At 38.5% G+C, this 20,985-nt stretch overlaps 1 protein-coding gene across 1 annotated transcript; it reads right to left on the reverse strand.

Annotated features, from left to right (window-relative positions):
* Positions 1-401: 401 nt before the first annotated feature.
* On the reverse strand, positions 402-20,680 carry LOC120768498 (probable chitinase 10). Its single transcript, XM_040095220.1, has 8 exons — positions 20,606-20,680; positions 9,627-9,862; positions 4,498-8,418; positions 4,241-4,426; positions 3,900-4,179; positions 2,431-3,837; positions 2,115-2,352; positions 402-2,056 (listed from the first exon to the last, which is right to left on the reverse strand). Exons 2-8 carry the CDS (start codon positions 9,663-9,665, stop codon positions 622-624), a joined length of 7,506 nt encoding a protein of 2,501 aa, XP_039951154.1. The 5' UTR covers positions 9,666-9,862; positions 20,606-20,680; the 3' UTR covers positions 402-621.
* Positions 20,681-20,985: the final 305 nt, after the last annotated feature.

The raw sequence follows: 20,985 nt of genomic DNA on the forward strand, positions 1-20,985 counted from the left end.
TTAAAATTTATTTATTTTTAATAAAAAATCGCTGAGTTTTGGAGATATCGATCTGAAATTTTGTACATGTACATATGTATCTCTTCAAGAAGCTGCTTAGACGTCGGAACTTTGATATTGGACCACTTTAGGATATAGCGGTCATGCAAAATGGTCTATCAAACTCAAGTATCTGAGGATATTATAGCTTCTGGCAGTCGAAATTACTGGACTAAAAAGTCACCTCAACCAATGATACTTAGGACACTTATCGATCTTGTTCTCCAGCGCTCAAAATCGAGACGAAATTAATAAGAATATCAAAAAATTTCTTCAGATTAAATCATTTTATTTTTATTAATGAATTTGTTGAGTATCTTATATAAGTATTTTAATATAAAAGTTTTCGTTTTCTCCAAAATCGTATCTAAGTCTATAAGTATAAAAATTAAAACTATTTTATTGCTATGTTAGAAATTATATCGCTGTAAGCATATTCGATTTAACTTTAGAGATCTTGAAAACAGAATTCTAATAAACCGATATTACATTAATATTGCTTTAAATATCAAATATTGGCACGAGAGTATGAGTATATTGTATATTTCTAAAACTGTAGACGCGGTCTCTCTCCCTTAACCACTACGTGCAATCTTGCGCTCTTTGTCCCGGTATGCCACGCAACTCTTGCGTGAGCGTGCGCAACAGCGGATATTTACCACAACCGCAGCGACCACCGAAATCATCCAAATCCAAAGCCCAAACCATGCCACCGCCCAGACCCAAACTTTTGACAAATTGCGCTTTACGACGTATCTCCGACACATCGTCATAAGAAACCCACTGATTGCCATTGTAAGCATATGGACCGATACGTCCTTGAGCATCATGCTCCACTGACCAACCACCAGCATTGACCTTCTCGCATATCTCATAATAGGCTAAGAAACCAGCAGAGCGTGTAAATGCGCCCGCTTGTCCAGGACCTGTGGATTTAGCATTGAGGCCATGTTGCCTGACCTCCGTCAGTGTAAACGATTGACCATATAATGGCATGCCCATAACAAGTTTCTCACGTGGTGTGCCATTTTGCAACCAATAGTGAATACTGAAGTTGCCATTAAAATATTCATTCGTATCGCCCTCGAGGTAGTAAAGCGGTGCTACATGACCCGTTTGCTTATCCCAGTTTCCATGGAAGTCATATGTCATGACAGCAATCCAGTCGAAGTATCGCGCCAACTGTGGCACATCATAGCCAGCATCGATAACCACTTTACTGGGCGAAACGGCAGCAGATAACAGAAGACCACGTGGTTTGAAAGCCTCGGATAGTTCACGCACCAGTGCAACAAATCCTTCTTTCTCGGCTGCTGAACCCTTTTTGCAATCAACTTGCCAGCATACTGGGTACTCCCAGTCCAAATCGAGACCCTCAAAACCATATTTGTCGACGAAAGCAAGTACGCTCTGAATAAAACGTGCACGTGCCTCTGGATCCAATACTAAACGTGCATATTTGCTGCCCAATGAATCATTCCAACCGCCAATGGCAATTGTCACCCGTATACCCTTCTTCTTGTAGGCAACTACGCGTTCATAAAAATGATTATCGATGTCGGCCCACGAGTCGTGCGTGCGTATGGTCAGCGAGTTACTGTCTAATACAGCGAAACCGTAAACTATGTGAGTGCAGAGGTTTTCATCAATATCTTCGGGCACATATTTGCCCTCACCCGGCCGGTACCAAGCCCAGTTGGTAAAGTAGCAGACGACCTTATAATCGCCGGAACCAGTTATTGGTGGCAAAGTGGGCGGTTTTGGACGTGATGTGGGTTTTTTGCTGGGTGTCTGTGAGGGCTTTTTGGTCGGTTTCGTAGGACGTGGGGATGTTGGTGCTGTCGTTGGTTTGGGACGACTTGTTGCCTTCGAGGGCTGTGGGCGCGTTGTTGTAATGCTTGTGGGTTTAGGGCGCTGTGGTACTGGCCGCTTTGTGGTTGCCTCTTGTCGCATAGAACATTTGGTATTTTGTGGCCAATCGCAGTAAAATTGATTCCAATAAAGACCGGCCGGACAACTAAGCGGATAAGGGTAAAATAATAAAATGGTATAAATTTTGAAGTGTGGTTTATTACCTTTGTACAATCAATTTATCAAATTGACAAATGTAGTACTTGTTGCAGTCGTTTTCGTGAGCCACGAAGCTGCGACCATTACAGGGCTTCTCCACCTCTGTTCCGAAGTCTTCTAACGGAGAGTTTTGTATTTGTGGAGATGAGTCGAAGTATTCACTGGTGTATGTGGGATGTGGTTTTTGGGCACCCGGTTTTGGCCTGGCGGTATACGCTTGCGACGGACCGCTATCAGAAGCAACTGCAAGATAGAAAAAGTGTTTAGGTAAATTCTACGAAACAACCCTAAAACTATTAGAAAAATTCAGCAATTACTTACTCATGGCGTGCTGCTTCTGTTCTAGTACACACTTTGGTGCCACACCCGGATAATTTCGCAATACGCGGTTAATAGTTTTAAGCAGTGGATACGATTCACAATCGCACACATTTTTGAAGTCATCCAAGTCGAGAGCCCAAATCATAGCGCCACCTAAGCCCATCGCACGAACATATTCACTTTTATGTCTGATCATTGAAATGTCGTCGAAAGAGACCCACTGATCGCGTTGGAACGCATACGGTCCCATGCGTCCACGTGGATCACGGACTACATTCCAACCACGTTGACGTACATACGAGCAGATCTCATAGTAGGCAAGGAAACCACGTGCACGTGTCGCTTCACCCGCTTCCCCACCGCCATAAGTTGGTGCATTCAAATCATGGTCGGCGGCTTGTGCCAATGAGAACGATTGGCCATACATTGGCATACCCATTATGATCTTCTGTCGGTCAGCGCCGTTTTGCAGCCAATAATTTATGGAGAAATTGGCATTAAAGGTTTCTGTGCCGGCTGGATGGTCATACATGGGTGCTACATGTCCAGTCTTCTTGTCCCATTGACCGTGGAAGTCATATGTCATAACGGCGATCCAGTCAAAGTAATGTGAGAGTGTTGCCACATCATAACCAGCATCAATTACTTTCTTATTCGGCGAGACAGCGGATGATAACAGTAGTCCCTTTGGCTTGAAGGCTTGCGATAGCTCACGAACCAATGCAGTGAATGCATCCTTTTCATCGGGTGTACCCTTCTTGCAGTCCACTTGCCAGCATACTGGGTATTCCCAATCCAGATCAAGGCCATCGAAGTTATACTTCTGTATGAATTCCACAACATGATTTATGAAACGTGCTCTTGCCGCGGCATTGCGTACCAAACGTGCGTACTTATCACCGGCTGAGTCATTCCAGCCACCAATGGCAACAGTCACTTTTACACCCTTTTTACGGAAGGCCACAACTCGTTCATAGAACTTATTGTCCAAATCGGCCCATGAGTCATGTGGCTGTATGGTAAGCGTTTCGCGATTGAGCACCGCGAATCCGTAGACAATGTGTGTACAAAGATCGGGGTCAATGTCTTCGGGCAAAAATTTGCCACCATTCTGACGATACCAGGCCCAATTCGTGAAGTAGCAGACAACTTTGAATTCGGAAGGCGAAGCTTCATTTTCGATGCCTGTGCCGGTGATCGTGCCCTCACCCGTTTCTGTAGCTATGCCAGTGCCCGTTTCTTCGATAGACTCCACTTCTTCCACATCACCATTGGGATCAATGACATTTTCTACGGCTAAGCCGGTCTCTATATCTTCTGGTATGATGGAACTTTCAATGCTATTTACATCCTCACCCGACTCCGCTTCCACAGTGGGTGTAATTGGTTCATTTGCACTAAGGCCAGCTAAAAATAAATTTGTGTATCAGTCATGTACTCCCTTTGAATTCAGCTTAATGCATACTCACGCAATTCTTCATAATCCTTTGGTGGATCTTTTAACACATCGTGTATTTGTGTGAGCAGTGGATGTACACCATCTCCACAACGATTGCGGAAATCGTCCAAGTCCAAGGCCCATACCATACCACCTCCCAAATCCAAAGCTCGTACCAGTTGAGACTTTTTGCGAATCATGGCGGGGTCGTCGAATGACACCCACTGTGTGCCTTTACGTGCATAAGGTCCCATACGTCCTTGTTCATCCTGTATTACTTCCCAGCCATCATTCTTAATGCGATCGCAAATCTTATAAAGAGAACGTTTATTACTTATATATCTCCGATCATTTAGTTTAACGATTTCATACCTCATAGTAGGCCAAGAAACCTGCCGCACGTGTAAACTCGCCTGCCTTGCCAGGACCAGGTGCTTTGGCATTGAGACCATTGAAGTTTGCATTCTCCAGCGTGAAAGATTGACCGTATAGCGGCATGCCCATAACAATTTTGCGTGACGGAGCGCCCTTTTCAATCCAATAATTCAGAGAGAAATTCTGGGGAAGAAAACAATAGCGAAGATTAGCTGGAGTTTATAAAAATGTCAAAATATATATGAATCACTTACGGCGTTGAAATAGTCGATATCATCTTCGGGATGGTAGAACAGTGGCGCAACATGTCCAGTCTTTTTATCCCATTGACCATGGAAGTCATAGGTCATTACAGCAATCCAATCAAAGTAAGTAGATAACTGCGGTACATCGTAACCTGCATCTATAATCTTCTTGCTGGGCGAAACCGCGGTTGAGAGCAATAAGCCACGTGGCTTGAACTCCTCCGAGAGCTCGCGCACCAAAGCAGTAAATGCTTCCTTTTCATCTGGCACACCCTTGCTGCAATCCGTCTGCCAGCACACAGGGTATTCCCAATCCAGATCGAGACCTTCAAAACCATACTTTTCCAGGAACTCAACGGCATGCTTGACGAAACGCGCCCTAGCAGCGGGGTTACGAACGAGTCTACTGTATTTGTCACCTTGTGAATCATTCCAACCACCCAAGGCGAGACTCACCTTCACACCCTTGCTGCGCAAACCACTGACGCGTGTATAGAAGTTGTTATCGATATCTGCCCAGGAATCGTGTGTACGCAGCACTAGGTTGGAATAATCCAGCACAGCAAAGCCATAAACAATGTGCGTACACAAGTCTGTATTGATGTCATCTGGGGTATAACGTCCCGCACCCTTGCGGTACCAAGCCCAATTAGTGAAGTAGCAGACCACCTTATAGTAACCATCTAGGGGTGCCAGTTCTGGCTTATCAGTTGGGTATGTGGGACGTGGTGCACGCGTTGTTGTTGTTGTTGTGGTTGGTGCGGGGCGCTTTGTAGGTTTTGGTTTCACCACTGCCGGGCTTCCTTGCGCAATTTCATTTTCGCCATGTTCGGAGCTCCCAACTTCGCTTACACCGTAACCACTCTCGTCTTGGGTACACTTAGCTGATAAAGGCCAATCGCAGGTGCTTAATGCCTCATTGAAGTGAAGACCTGGTCCACAATCACCACCTTGCAAGCGATTCCACAAACAGAAGAGGAATTTGGAGCAGTCGCCCGGGTAGGCTACACGTTCTTCACCGTCACAAGGATCGTTGGGGTTAGAGTTTCGCAGTGCAAGTAGATTGCCGGAACGTAGCGCTTGTGACTTCACACGACGTAAGTACTGTCTGGTAGTAACGCACTGTACATTTTCGGGCCAATCGCAAATCTGTTTTATACCATCCCAGTGCAGGTCACCACCGCAAGAGTTCGGCACCAAAGCACCATTCACACAAATATAGTACTGATCGCATTTTTTATGGGTGTAGTACTCTCCCTCATTGCACTTGGCGCTTGGACGTTGTGGTTTAGCAGGTCGTTGAGGCTTACGAGTTGGTTTACGTGATGGTTTACGGGATGGTTTTGCAGTTGGTTTCTTGGATGGTTTGCTTGAAGTTGCGGGTGCATCTGTAGTTGGGGAAATAGTAGTGGGATGACGTGTCGTTTTCTTGCTAACACTCGTGGAGGCAGGTTTGATGGTAGTACGACGTGTGGGTGGGCGATTAGTTGTGCCCGGCGATTTTGTGGGACGTGTGGTAACTGAGTTAGAAGTTGCAACGGGTTTGTTTTTCACAGAACACTGCGCAGCCTCAGGCCAGTCACAATTTTTGCTCTGATCATTCCAATGCAAGCCACCAGGGCAGAATTGTTGATGGAGTTCACCAACAGCGATGCACTGATAGTAGGCATTACAGTTAGAGCGATCTGCATAGAATTTTCCAGGCTGACAGTTCGATGCTTGCACAACTGGACGCACAACGGCTGGAGAAGGAATTGTCGTATGTTCAGGGCGATTAGGACGACGCGTGGTTGTTGGACGTCGGGTGGTTGTTGTTGTGGTAGTTGTAGTGGATCTTCTGGTCGTGGTCGGTCTAGGTGTGGTGGACGTAGTTGTTGGCGTCCACCAAGGTGTGGTCGAAGTGGAACTGCTTGTTGGCCACCACGTTGTCGGTGCAGTCGGTGATGTGTGGTCATGTTGCTGAGAAGTCGTGCTACTTACCGAGCCATCACTACTCACAGTCGTCATTACAGGCGGTATAGGTGTAACTGGCGCTACTGGTCGGTCACAATTTCCACGATGTGGTGGCTCGGTGTTGAGCAATCCTAAGGCGCGATTAATTGCTTTGAGTAATGGGAAGGCTTCACTGCAGCAACGATTTTGGAAATCATCCAAATCGACAGTCCACGCAGCAACGCCACCAAAGTCATTATTTGCCGCATAACGTGCTTTTGCCTCCACAGAAGCAGGATCTTCATAGCCGACCCATTGGTTTCGCAACATTGCGAAGGGACCCGATTTGCGCTCGCCATCACGTCCCTCCAGCCATTTGTCTTTGCGTATGCGATGACAGATCTCGTAGTAGGCCAGCATACCTGGCTGTTTGGTGAATTCACCAGGTTCACCTGGTGCCGAAGAGGCTACACCTTCGCCTACTAAAGTGCTGCTCGCGCGATCAAGCGTAAATGATTGTCCATAAAATGGAATGCCCATAATAAGCTTTTCTCGTTTGGCGCCAGATTTAATCAACAGTTGCATGGCGTAATCAGTGTTGTATTGCGGATAACGATCGCCTTGGCGTCCATAGAGCGGACTAACATGACCCGTGCGTCCTTCCCAAGCGCCATGATAGTCATAAGTCATTACGGTCATAAAATCAACCAGCTTCGATAGTTCGGCTAGTTCGTAGGCTTCAGTGATGATTTCCTTGTAACCAGATAGAGCAACGCCGAGTTGTAGCTTCTTGTCAACACGGTCGAATTCATTACGTATTTCACGTATTAATTTGGTCAAATTGGGTTTATCGCTTGCCGGACCTTTCGAACAATCGCTTTGCCAACATTTCGGATAATTCCAATCCAAATGCAGACCGGCGAAACCATTGCGTTTTAGAAAACCAACTAAATTGGAGGCAAAAACTTTACGTTTTATCTCATCGCCCGCAAGTCGGGAATATTTATCTCCGGCAGAGTCAGTCCAACCACCCAAAGCGATCAGAACGGGTACACCCGATTGCACTGCACGATTGTAATATTGATTCTCTACATCCACCCATGGATCGAACTCTTTTATTGTCAGATGATCTGGATCCAGAGCGGCAAAAGAATAAATAATGGCCGTACACAAGCTGCTGTCGAGATTTTCCGGGACAAATTTGCCATCTGCTTTACGGTAGAAAGCCCAATTCGTTATGTGACATAACACCTTCGGAGAACTGTTGTAATTTTTACGTGCTGGTGGTGCAGATTTAAGATGCGTCGGCGCACCATAATATTCACCAATGTCGCCATTTTGACTATGTGTCAGCGCACCATAGCCGAATTGCTCGCGTAGCAGCTCCACGTCGTCTTGTTGATCAAAGTGTTCCACCTCAACGCCTTTTAACAGCTGTTGATAGGGTGAACCTGCACGATATGGTTGTGGCAAATACTTGTCATCCAGTGCGGGCGCTACAAAGGCAGCATATTTGTCCGAAACCATCCAGGGATCGGGCGCGTCAAAGACTTCTGTATTGCCATTCACATCCACAAAGATTGTGTCCTGCAATTTCTGCGACTCAGTCTCTGTGACAGTGGTGCTGCGTACCAAATCGGCATTCGAAACCAGCTCTGAATCCTCATTTTCATCTTCTTCCTCATCTATTGGTAGCGACTCGACGGAGTCACGTATAAATGAACGCACGCCGAAGGAATCGCTTAATTCGCTAAGTTTACGCAAATTTACCGATGGCACGCTTTCTACAGCGCTGCGCAGCGGCAAGAAGACATCGCCAAAAGAAGGACGCATGCTGAATCTGCTAAGCGCCTGTATAGCCTGATCCTCGATCGGTACGCTCTCCACGGCCGAGCGTACAAAACTACCTGTGGAGTGCGACGCGGGTTCGATGGCATGCACTTCTGGTGCCTCGATGCGTATATGCGCCAATGTTTGACTACTCAGATAGCAGAGTAACTGTGGAGATTAAAGTAAAAAGTAGAAAAGTATGTTAATTTAGAAAATGCAGACTTAATTGCTGAAAGCAGTGCAATTATCTTAATAGATCTGGTGGGTTAATGTATGCCAGAGTAAAAGTAGTCTACAGTGAATGCTCGGATATCCTCACACACTTTGACTTCATAGCGGATCACTTAGATTATTGAGTCGCCAAACCGAACTCTGGCGGCTCCTTCTTTGCCCATATACTGACAAGGGAGCGGAGGGTGTTAAGAAGGCGAGGGGCAGTGAGCTTCTTTACGGATGGGTCACAGCTTTGGGCGAAGGTTGGTGGAGGGTTTTACTGCCAGGAGCTCTCTATCAACTCCAGCTTTAGACCCCTGACTATTGCAGTGTCTTCCAAACCGAGGTTGCATTCATTAAAGTAGTAGTAGATGAGCTGCTCCGGAGTGTAGTCTATTTCAGAGAGATGAGCATTCACTCAGATGACAGATCGGCGATACTAGCCTTGAACTCATTTACATTGCGTTCAGGGTTGGCCAAACTCTCTATCAATAGCATCGAGTATCTTTGAGATAAGACTAGTATATGTGCCGGACCATAGCGGAATCGCAGAAAATTGCAAAGCTGCTGAGCTAGCAAGAAAAGGCACCCACGAACCGATATCGGTAAAATGAGAGCGGGTCAGTGCTTCCGTATCCTCTTGTCTTCTACTACTTGATAGATGGGTTTCGCCACCATCGGTACTTGCGCTCTCGCAAAAGCCTTTGGATTCATCACAGGAGATCTAGTGATCTTTTTGCCCTCAGTAAAGCTAATCCAGTCTACAGTGACTAAGCATTTCAATGGCTGCTTAGCACCTCATGGAAAATAGTGAAGTCTCCCTCTAAGTTTTGTTGTGGTGGGATCACCGGTGTGTGGAACTGATGAATATCCTCATGAAATTATCCTTTTATAAATTTGGAATTGCATGGTACATATTTTAAAACTTAGTTGAAGTCTAAGCCTACAGTAACCTCAAATAAGTGGAACCTCCGACTAAATCTGTAGCTTAACATTCTTCTGCATAAATTTTATTGTTCTTCTTTATCTGCAATTTTTTCTGCTCATGCTCTCAAATTGCGATTGAAAATCTTTACAAATGATGGCACAACAAACACCAACTGACTGATTCTCAGCGAAAACAAAGTTAAATTTCGATCACACTATTAATCATTGGAACTTACCAGCAGGCAAGCCGCTGCACCACGGCTCACAACGCCCATTTTGGTGTGCTTTGTAGCAGCAGCTTTCTTTTATCACTTGTGTTCGACGCGGGGATCTGTGCCGCCGTCCTCGATGGACTTTTGTTATATGCTTTTCTTGGTTGCTGTTACTCGCCTGTGTTTTTTGACTTGTCGCTCTTGTTTTTGTTTACAAATGGCTACCGTTTGTATGAGTAATTAATTCCGCGCTATACTGTCTGCAAAGATATGTAAGAAGATGCACATAAAGAATTGTTATTAAGAATCACACACAAATGTTAGTAATTTGTCTGTCAAGTCTGCACAATGCCATTGGTGAAGACGAGTCGTTTGTCACAGTCACAACACGTACACTTCTCTGCTTAAGCTGCTGCTTCTTCTTGATATTTTTATTGAATGGCCATATATATAATTACATATGTATATGTGCTATAATAAATATCCAGCGACTTTGTGAGCAATTTCGTTTCTTCAGAAGCCACTCTCACTGTCGACGCATGCGAAAGGCGTCGAAGTTGCGTGTTTGATCGCCGATAAACAAATGAAAGTTGTAAAAAAATTCAACCTAACTCGAAGGCTTGTAAAATATTTTCATTTCAATGAATAAATACAATTAATAACAACAACAAAATCGATTATGATTAGTATTAAAAGCTTGAAATGTGTTATAAGCCAAGAAAACAAAATAATAATAACAAAAACAAAAAGGCCGTCAAAACACAATGTGATCCCCTGACGCACATCTGTATAAGGGAAGCCGCCATTGTGCGTGTCCTGCATGCAAAGCACCACACACACATACACCCACACATCTATGTACAAGTGCATGTATGTAAGCAAACAAAGCATAAATTATGAATATGCGTTTGTATGAATAATAAAAATTGCTCTCGCTGCCAGGCGCTGACAAATCGGGAAGTGAATTTCGTTGTAAAATCAATTTTAGTCACACTCCATACGAATTTTCAAGTGCCCACAACAATAAAAACAAATACTTGTGCGTGGTTATTAAGGTCATTGTGAAGTGCGCGTATGCGTATGTATGTATGTGTACGTTGTTTTTGCTACAAATTTGCATATGAGTAACATAGTATGATTGATTGCTGCACACGAGCTGCTCCTGCCGAGCATTGATTGATCATCACAAAGCAAATCTGTTTACATTTACACATGCGAATTCGCTTTATTACTGTTATATCTGTTATCTCTGTCTTTTTTGTACGTGCTTTACTATGCCCACACTCATTTTACCGTTACAATATTATGCAAAGCTGAGTTGTTGGTATGTGTGTGTATGCTTGTTGTCAGGAACGCAGATTCTTAGATAAATCCTTCCGTATTAATTCTTTTTGCTTGCGAGAATATTTAAATCAGATTTGAAGTTTGTGAATACGTCATTTATTTACAAAACCAATCAGCAATCGTGGTTTATTTTTCTAAAAATAATACATTATGGCTTGCGGATATATGTATGTACATATGTATGTAGGTTAGGTTAAAATGATAGGCTAATAAGCCACACCTAGACCAATTTTGGTCCTTTGCGATACCAGATTGAGTTCAATTCCTAGGTCCAAGAGAAGTAGTCATCCTTTAGGATGCCTGCGCGAGTTTTAACAGACAGGCCTCATTATCATACCGTGGGGACCCCAGATGCTTACAGCATAGTCATGGCAATGCGGAACAAGTTCACAAGAGATGCTCAATCGTTTTCTTGGTGCCTTACCCTAGACATGTTCTGCAGTCTTCTCGATGTATCAGCCTCAACCTGCGGGCGAGTGCCGATAACAGACAGTGATGTTTACAAATGTCATCAAGTGGGACCAGCAAATTTATTGAAACTTATAGTGAAATGAAAAGAAGGGTAAGAAATGCCCCTGAAAATGTAAAAAATTCTATGAAAATTGAAAAAAAAGCTTTCCACGCGCTGGCTCTCGCTCGGAATTGTACCACAAATAAGTAGAGACTCTACTCCTCTATGGACAATCCCAATTATGAGAACTCATTTCTTCCAACACCCTGGAATTTTAGAGGATAAATAGTATTATATTGTGATTTGGCGTTATACTAGCGCTAGATGCTAAAATAATCGTTGATAAATTCTGAATGTGAATCCCTTACTCCTAAATAAAAAAGGGTAATAAAGTGTTTTAATTGATCCAATAGAGTAACAAAGATTTCAATCAAAAAAAGGTTTCCCATAGTAAATAAATTTATAGGTCTAAACGAGAGTCAAAAGAGTCGATTCCGGGTCCCTACCGGTTTCTTAGTGATAGAAGTGGCTAAACATGGCCTCCGGAATAAAACAATGAGTGCATCAACAGTCTGCACCAATGATTCCCATCAATGACCTTAAAACTGGTTGAGCAAAAGACATAAATACTAGAATATAGAGAGAAGTATATCTCTTACCATAGAGGAGAGTAAGATTCATTCACATCTAAATTATTTGGGAGCAATAATAGACGCAAGGCTCAAATGTAAAGATCACCTAGAATACACTGCAGGTAAAGCGAATAAACTCCTAAACGCCTTATCAAGAATGATGGCAAATAAAGGCTGCGTGCGATCCAGTCGGCGATTTTTACTCGGAAAGGTAACAAGATCGGTTGTGTACAGGCTGTTGGCACTAAGAATTATCAGTGCTTTCCGAACAATATCAAGCGATGCAAGTAGATGTATAGTACATTTGAGGTTAGGGTTTAGTAGCAGTAAACAAATTATCCAATCCTTTTTTAGTGCAATTGGCTTCGACAATTCTTTCAATGTCTGTAAAAAACTTTTGTAAAATTTTGTATCCATTATTTTAATCTTCTTTCCAGCAAGAGATTGATTCCATTTTCATAAGAGATTTGCCTTGCAGGCATGTCTCTCTAGTTCAAGAGATTACTGATGCTTGCTCCTTGATTTAAGGTGAAGGTTCTCACATCAAACCATCAAAAGGTTCTCCTATTCAAAAAGGAGACAAAGACCAAAACAAGTAATAGTCCGAAGGTGTCACGTCTGGAAAATATGGTAGATGTGACACCTATCCTATTAAAGCTGCAAAAGCTTTTCACGAGTCAGTAAACTTATATGAGGTCTGGCAATTGCCTGGTGGAACACTACACCTTTTCTATTTATCAATTGTGAAATATTTTGTTTGAGTGCATCACTCAATTTGGACAGCTGATCAGAATACACTTCAATTATTCGTGGTATTTTTCGGACATAAGCTGAAATAAACGATTGGTCGGATTTTTCTCACTCAAAATATTTTTCATAAACAAATTTGAAATTTTGGTCGAACATCGAATTAATGAGAATCTTTTTGTCAAAAATTTAATTTTGACTTCCTTCTATTTGCTTTACTAAACATTTCAAATAATTTAAAGATTTTTTTTTACAAATAAACATTACTATATCAGCTATTCAAGTATATAACCTTAACGTGGTTAAGGGTGAAGTTGGCAACGAAAACATTCAAAAAGATCAGCTCTTGTCATCAAACGAAATTACTTAGCGAATGACCCCATATATTTTTTGCTCATGGATAGGTAACCTAAAAGATAACCTAAATATAGGTTATTTGATATTTTTACTTTATAAACTTCATGTTATTCTTATTGACGTTTTATAACTATCATAAAATTGATTTAATTTAGCAAGTATGACTTCAAATCTTTAACAATATTCGCAGGCAGAGTCTCTAAATATATATTTTTCCTAATAAAACACCAACAAAACACACTGAACATTTAACGATATGTGATATGTCCACTTCCACTTAATTCATTGCATATTCACGCAATTTCGCATTGTATCCCGATCATTACACCCACGAGTGCGTACGTGCTCTGAAAACATTTACCATTTAAACGCCTTCCGGATTGGCCACACAGCATTGCAATTAAAGTGTAACAAATGAATAATGGAAATACTAAATGCCAAACTCCTCGAAATGCCGAAATGTAAACGTGCGCGATTTCCGCAAAGCATAAATAAATGTAACGCTCCAATTAAACCACGCGCGTCTTGCGACGAAATTCTAAGGTCCAGTGAGGGTGTTTATCGGTGACTGCTGAGTACTAACGGGTACTTAAAAGAAAAAAAGTAGAAAAAACGCGACGTATTAACCACAGCACACGCGTGCGACCGCAGCTATCAGAAACGCAACTGACGGCTGACTCGCACGGAATTCTGACTGGAAGTGATTGTATGCCGTTGGACTGCTGACCAAAAGGCGATTGGTATGCAAGGCGATGCGCCTATTTTGCTTAAAAGTCTGTTGGCGGTGTGCGATGACGGATAGTGTGTGGTTTGTTGACGGCTGGCGGCCTAAGTGAGGGCGCATTTGCATGGCTGGTTGCTTTTTTTTAGTTTAAATAAGTTCTGTGTGTATAAATTATGTATGTGTGCGGTTCTCGCCGAAGCTTCAGAGAGCATATTTTCATATTTTGAGTTGAGTAAGTAATTATTGGACAATTTTACGCGATTTTGTTTTTGAAAAGTTAAATCATCGAACGCTATTACATATAGGTAACATAAAATTTTCAGCTTCAGCTATCAGATATAACCAATATATAACCAACATATAATCAATATATAACCAAAATGTAACCAAAATATAACCAATATATATCCATTTTATAACCAAAACTCAAATTTTATTTCAATATGAGTGGTTTCTATTACATCGTTTTTTCTTCGCCTCTAAGCTTATGAAAAGTGATGTTATATTATTTAGCATTTTAGGTGACGCTATGGGCAATTCGAGTTCGTTGCTTAAGTCTTTTGTTTTGAATCATTATTGCTTATTATGAAAAAGAAATTTGTTTTTGCAGCGTTTAATGGACCAAAAACTTAGCCCAGAAAATATTTTTAATTACTTTACCGCTAATTTGTATATTTAAAAATAATTACTTCATTAAAGTATTAAATTGTATTTTGTGTTCTTCTTCATTTATGACACACATTCTATGCCTTTAAAGGGAAGATTTAAAAAAAATTATTTAAAAAAAATATTTTTTTATTAAAATTCCAAACAAAAAAATATTTTTTTGATAATTAAGTACCGTTAAACTAAGGCAATTTCACCTCAATTTATAAGCTAAGTGTTTTTTTTTAAATTTATGGCACTAAAGTAAAAGTCTGGCATAAATCAAGTTGTAACAAAATTAATTAATTTATGAATTGGTCAACATATTTACTAACTAAGTGGGTTAAAGCGATAAAATCACAAAAATGTAAATGAGAGAAAGAAGCATAAACGCACGTAAAGCACTTGTCAAAAGAATTTATAGGCGAATATCAAAAATAATATATGCAAAAGAAATATAAATTATGTGTTTTCGTTTGAAAGGCCTAAACAGCGCGAAATAAAATTTTGTAATTTTTTTAGAGTTAAAAAAAAAAAACAATTTCAAAAAGGTAATAAAAAATATTTTCGGTATGTTCAAGGATAATAAATTTTAACTGCCGACGTCACAGTTCGAAATTACGCACATTTCTTAAATTTACAAGCCACTTAATTGCCCTCAACAACAACTCAGAATTCACAAAAACTTCAAAAGCTTAATTAAATTAGTATTCAGAGAAAAAATATATATTTTTATGCCTTAATTAGATTAAGCCATGGCACATTGGCATAACACACCAATAACAACTATCAAAACAATAACAAGCGAGTTCAATGCCCGCTTGTGGTGCAGCCAGCAAGAACCAAAGCCAAGAATGACAACTTGAATGCAAATTTCTGCTGCGAAAGTTCAATCCACCACCAGCCAATGCTCTCAAGAAACTTAATAAATAAAAGAGTATAAACAAAAAATTGCGTGGCACATTCCGCCGCTGCCAGGGATGCTGCGTATTTTCGTTATCTCTGCGCAGCGCTTTTGAAGTATTTCATTTTGAGTTTGGCTGTTCAAAAATCAATTTAAATGTGATCAAAATAACAAAAGCTGCGCAGCATGCCAATTAAGTGACAATAAAGCACTGATTTGCATTCAAATCGGAACAAAAAAAAAAAACAAAACAAAATCGAGCGGAGAAAAGTGAGCGGCATTACAAGCTGCTGTAAATATTTGCTCTGCTTGCTTGCCACGTTTCTTAACCTAATTTTTAGCAGGCTGCTTTAGCGGGCGTTTTGCAGATTAATCAAGAGTCTGCCTGATGTTTGTTGTTGTTGACATTTTTGCATGTTTGTTTGTTGTTTTCTTTCTTCTTACCTTTTCAACGAAGCATTAAGGATGTTATACAAAGAGAAGAGGAAAAGGTGTAAGCGAAAAGTTCCGCCAACCGCGAAGTTGCTAATGTAAACAAACATCAATAACCGTATAACGGTGTTCGCACAGCATTCGAGCGTTCAAGTGGAAACTCGGCATTCAAGTGGGCAGGGCTCATTAGTGGCCAATTGACCGAGCATAAGCACAATACATATACATATGTATGTACATAGTTATGTATGTGTGAAAAATATTTGAGGCGCGAAATAATTTATGAAAAAGTTTAATTTATATGTATACAAGATTGGGGCGCCTAAACAAAACAAAATTAATATTAATATAAAAAAATTTAATATCAAAGAAAAAATATGAAAAAAAATAAAAATATATAAAAATATATATATCAAAAAAATAACCAAACAAATCTTTAAAAAATATTTAAAAAAACATTAAATAATATAAATAACAAAAATTTGTTTTAAATATTTTTTTTTATAAATTTTTATGAGACTGTTTAACTTACATAGAAATGCAGATGAGTGTGGAGCGCTTTTTAAGCAAAAAAATTTAATGTTATTATATTATAAAAATTTCAATATTAAAAAAAGTGTAAAAAAATGTATATTAAATTAAATGTAAAATTTAAAACATATTAAATAAATAAAAAAATATATATATGTTTATTAAAAAAATAAACTTTTTTTTTTTTAATATGCCTTTTTTGAAATATTTTTTTAATATGTTTTAAATTTAGTTTTAATATTATTTTTCTTAATAATTGTTTAATATACAGTTTTTTTCTAATATTTAAATTTTTTTTTAGTATTTTTTTTAATATAATTTTCTTCAGTATTTCCAAACTAACATGGAAAAAACACAAATGTCTACTGTTCTTTTATAACTTCAGATTTTTAGTTTTAGGAAATTTGAAAATCAATGTACAATTTCTTAAGAGTTCAGTTTAAGATTATACATAGTCCTGTAGGTTCCAAGCAATTACCTTGAATCCCATAATTTCAAAAAATACTCACAAAGTTTTTTGAAAAGCCAAATCTATGACTAAATAACAAATTTATGGACCAATATAAAATTTTCTAACGTGCTTACTCTCTGCTAATAAAAAAAAAAACAAAAGATTTAAGCAACGAACTCGATATGCATGTAATGGTTAACCTTTATATAAACATATGGTGTAAAATATATATTTATTTTCTGATGCAATTTTGCAAATTTATCTCACAGAAACTCCAAAAAGTCAAGCACACTACCCTAAAGCTCACTTAAGTCAGCAAATGCTTATCTTTATAGGTCTAAAAGCGTAAATCTATCAATGAGAAATATGAAAGAAAGCACAATTCTATGCAAATATACTTAAAGTTGGGAAGAATAAACAGTTTTTTGCGTTAGAACATCACAAAAAAGAACAAAACAAAAATTAAAAAAAAATAAAATAAAATTGCAGCGAAGTTTGGAGATCAAGTTTCCTGTCATAATTATGCTAAATCATCAGTGCTAATATTTACAAAGCAATTGAAATGAATGGAAGCGTGTACATGTATCTATATCTGCACTGATAAATGAGCCACTTGACAGCTCGGTGACCGCAATACGCTAAGCATATTGGAGCGCTTTCATTTATGTTAAGTAGCTGTCAACACAAATGTGGACCAATTTGTCAGAAACAATGAAGAAATGGAAAAAAATAGTAAATGGAGCTTTACTTAATAATGTGAGCGTGCTATATAAATGCGTGTGAGCTGAAGGTTAAAAATAGTTTGAGATAAAGTGCAAAAAATTTAAGTAGGTGAAGATTTCTGAAGTCCTTAATTGTGATATCGATCAAATATATAAATGTCTCATGGTATTAAGCATATACATACTCCTCATAAAATGCTTTCTTCGTATAACTCACAAATATTTCTTCAAAATTTTTTAGAATTTCTTTCAACTGCTTTTCTTTTTAATCTCTGAAATCTGTTGCCAATAATCCGCTTATTTCATTTAATTTGCAAAAAGTCACTTCAGAAAAACTAAAAAAAATAAATATATATAAATAAGCCTCAAAAACAACAAAAAAGTGGCGCACACCAGCCGGTGTTTATGCAAAATTTGTTCTACCTCTCTCGCAGCTTATAAATCTTTGGATAAGCTTGCGAAATAGAAAGTAGAAATTTTTGACAATCGCATAATTGGCCAAATGAGCACACACAAATACATATGCATTGACACATAAAAGAACCACTCGCATTATATGCGGAAGAAGTTAATTTCATTGAGTCGATTTAATGGGATTTATTGGCATTTAATTGAATGCTCTGCAGTCTTTTGCTATTTTATTTTAATTTTTTATTTATTTATTTTCTTTTCTTTGAGTGCTTATTATTGAACGCGTTTCATTTCACTTTGGATTCACAAGTGGAATTTTGTCCTTTTTTGGTACAATCCCTAAGCTTCACCGTTTTGATTGCTGTTCTTATTTTTCGATTTGGTGCTGCAGGGCATTTCTACCTCAAGTGCTTTGGTTTACTTTTGAAGCTTAATTTGAACCTCTCATAGCTTATTTGCTTGGTTTATGTCAGCACTTTTGAAGCCGAAAACGTTAGTTTGATTAATTATTTGAAGAACAGCTTATTTCTGTACAAGCAGCGTTCCAAAATAAACAGTATTTTTTTGAATCTAGCGCCCCTGGTGGCGCCATCTATATGTTAGAATCTGCTATCTTTATCGATTGTCAAGTGGGAATTTCATGACATTTCATAGATTGGAAGTAAAGTTATTGCGTTTTAAGTGTCAGTATGTTTGTGTTATCGGTGCGAAAATGAGCTTCGAATGAATAGCCAACATTAAATTTTGTTTTAAAATTGGTGAAACTTTGATGACGATGATTTCCTAACCCGCAGCAGAGTGCACGAGTGGTTTCAACATTTGGAAATTGGTCATGAGGTCATACATATGTTGTAAATGACGATCAACATGTGGGCCACTCAAAATCCGTGATCACCGAAAATTCCATCGAAACTGTGCGTGAATCGTCCATCGATCTAAAATCAGCCGAAAATATCATTGAAATTCATGGAAATGGAATTGAACATCTTTAAAACATCGATTTATCGCATTTTTACCGAACATTTGGGCTTACGAAAGGTGTGTGCACGGTTTGTTCTGCACATATTGACTGACGACCACAAAATTTGTCAGAATACAACATTCGAAGAACGATTATTTGACCAAAAATCACATTTTAAGCAATAACCACTCCCCGTATTCACCTGATATGGCACCGTGCGACTTTTTCCTTTTCGGAAAAATGCATTTGCCCATGAAAGGAAAGCGTTATGCAGACGTAGAGGTCATTCAAAAGGCTTGTACCAGCATACTGGCGACCGTGCAAAAAGCTGTATTAAAGCAGAAGGAGACTATTTTGAATAAAATAAATTGATTTTGCGAAAAAACCACTTATTCTGTTTTTTTTTAAGTCCTGTTTACTTTGGAACGCACCATGTAGAAGGTGTCAGGAGGTAGAAGAAGAATAGATTACAGATTTTTTGGGAAAATAATCGCAACTATTGGCCGAGGATTTCTTGGCGATGACACAAATAAAATAAAAAAAAATGTCTTATTTTAATTTTTCTTAATATTTTTGAAATATAAAATGTAAATTAAACTCGAAAAAATATAATTAAAAAAAAATAATAGTTAACATTTTAATTTTTCAATAACTTGCAATCTCATTTACTCCCAGTCATTTTTACTTTTAATTTTTTAATCGTACATCAATTTTTTTTATTATATTCAAGTTTTTTAAGTTTAAGTATATGAAAAATAATAAATTTTAATTTTTCAAAAATTATTTTTTTTAATTTTGGATTTTTGTTTTTAAGTTTAAGTATATGAAAAATAATAGTTTATTTTTTTTTGTTAAATATATATACATATATTCTAGCAACATAGGAGTCAAAATTTTTTTTTTGCGCTTGGATATCTGAAAAAAAGGTTCTTAGGCATCTATACAAAAATCTCTCCAATTATAAGCTTTACTTTGTAACGGAAAAGTCCTCCACCTTACAGTTTTCTAATGTTTTCTTATTATCAGATAGAGAAATTCATATCTCGCTACCAACAACAGTATCTTACGATTTTTTTATAAAACTAACCGTTTAAAAGATATTAACGGTTGAAGTTTGATTATTTTAATGGAGATTTTTTTCATATAAATTTTAAAACTCAATGAAAAAAATTAATTTAAAATTGAAGAGCACATAATTTTGTACGAAATTAACTACTTTACTTCTAGTATTAAAACTTACTTTTTCTAAGTTTTTGAAAGTTCAAAAGTAAATAAAACTGGAAAAAATGTTATATAGAAAAGTAATAAGTAACGTAGTAATTTAAATATTTTCCAAACAAAGAAATACTTTTTTTGTCATTGAAATTATTATTATTTTTTTTTTTCAAAATTAAATTTTTATTTATTAATGCCCCTTTTTTCAGTTTTAAAGTTCTACATTTTTTAGCCTTTTCCAAAAACCAAAATACTTTTTTGTTATTGGAATTAATTTTATACTCAAAAAAAAGTTATTTATTAATATCTTCATTTTTTTAGCCATTAAACTTCTAAATTTTTCACTTAAAAACGTGTGTATTTTATACTTTTTTTCAATAACTTTTTTTTTGTTTAATAAATATTTTTCAATAACATGCATTTGTATTTATTTTCGCGAAATTCGAATTGAATCAAATTTCTATGTGCGCACTCACCTCGAAATATACTCCGCTAACGCTCCCGCATGCAGCACACGTAACGCGCATTAACGAAGCAACGTTTAAAAACAGATTATTCTATTTAAAAGTAAATAATTTCTTTTACAACAAACACGCACAGGCAGTGCAGGTAATTTCTAACGTTTCTTTGTTTATGTTTTGTTTGTGTTTTTCACAAGTTTCGGCACACTTTTCACATTTCTAAGCGATTGCATATATTTCACGCGGCCACGGCCGACACCTACAATTGGTCACAATTCGCTAGTGACACATTTTCAAACGCGGCGCGCCGCTGCACAGCCAAGGCGCTGGCAAATAGCGAAGTGGGCGAAGCGTGCAATTTGTATTGCCAACGGCGCGTTGCAACAAATGACGCG

Source organism: Bactrocera tryoni, chromosome 2 (genome assembly GCF_016617805.1).
Source record: "Bactrocera tryoni isolate S06 chromosome 2, CSIRO_BtryS06_freeze2, whole genome shotgun sequence".
Taxonomy (NCBI): Eukaryota; Metazoa; Arthropoda; class Insecta; order Diptera; family Tephritidae; genus Bactrocera; species Bactrocera tryoni.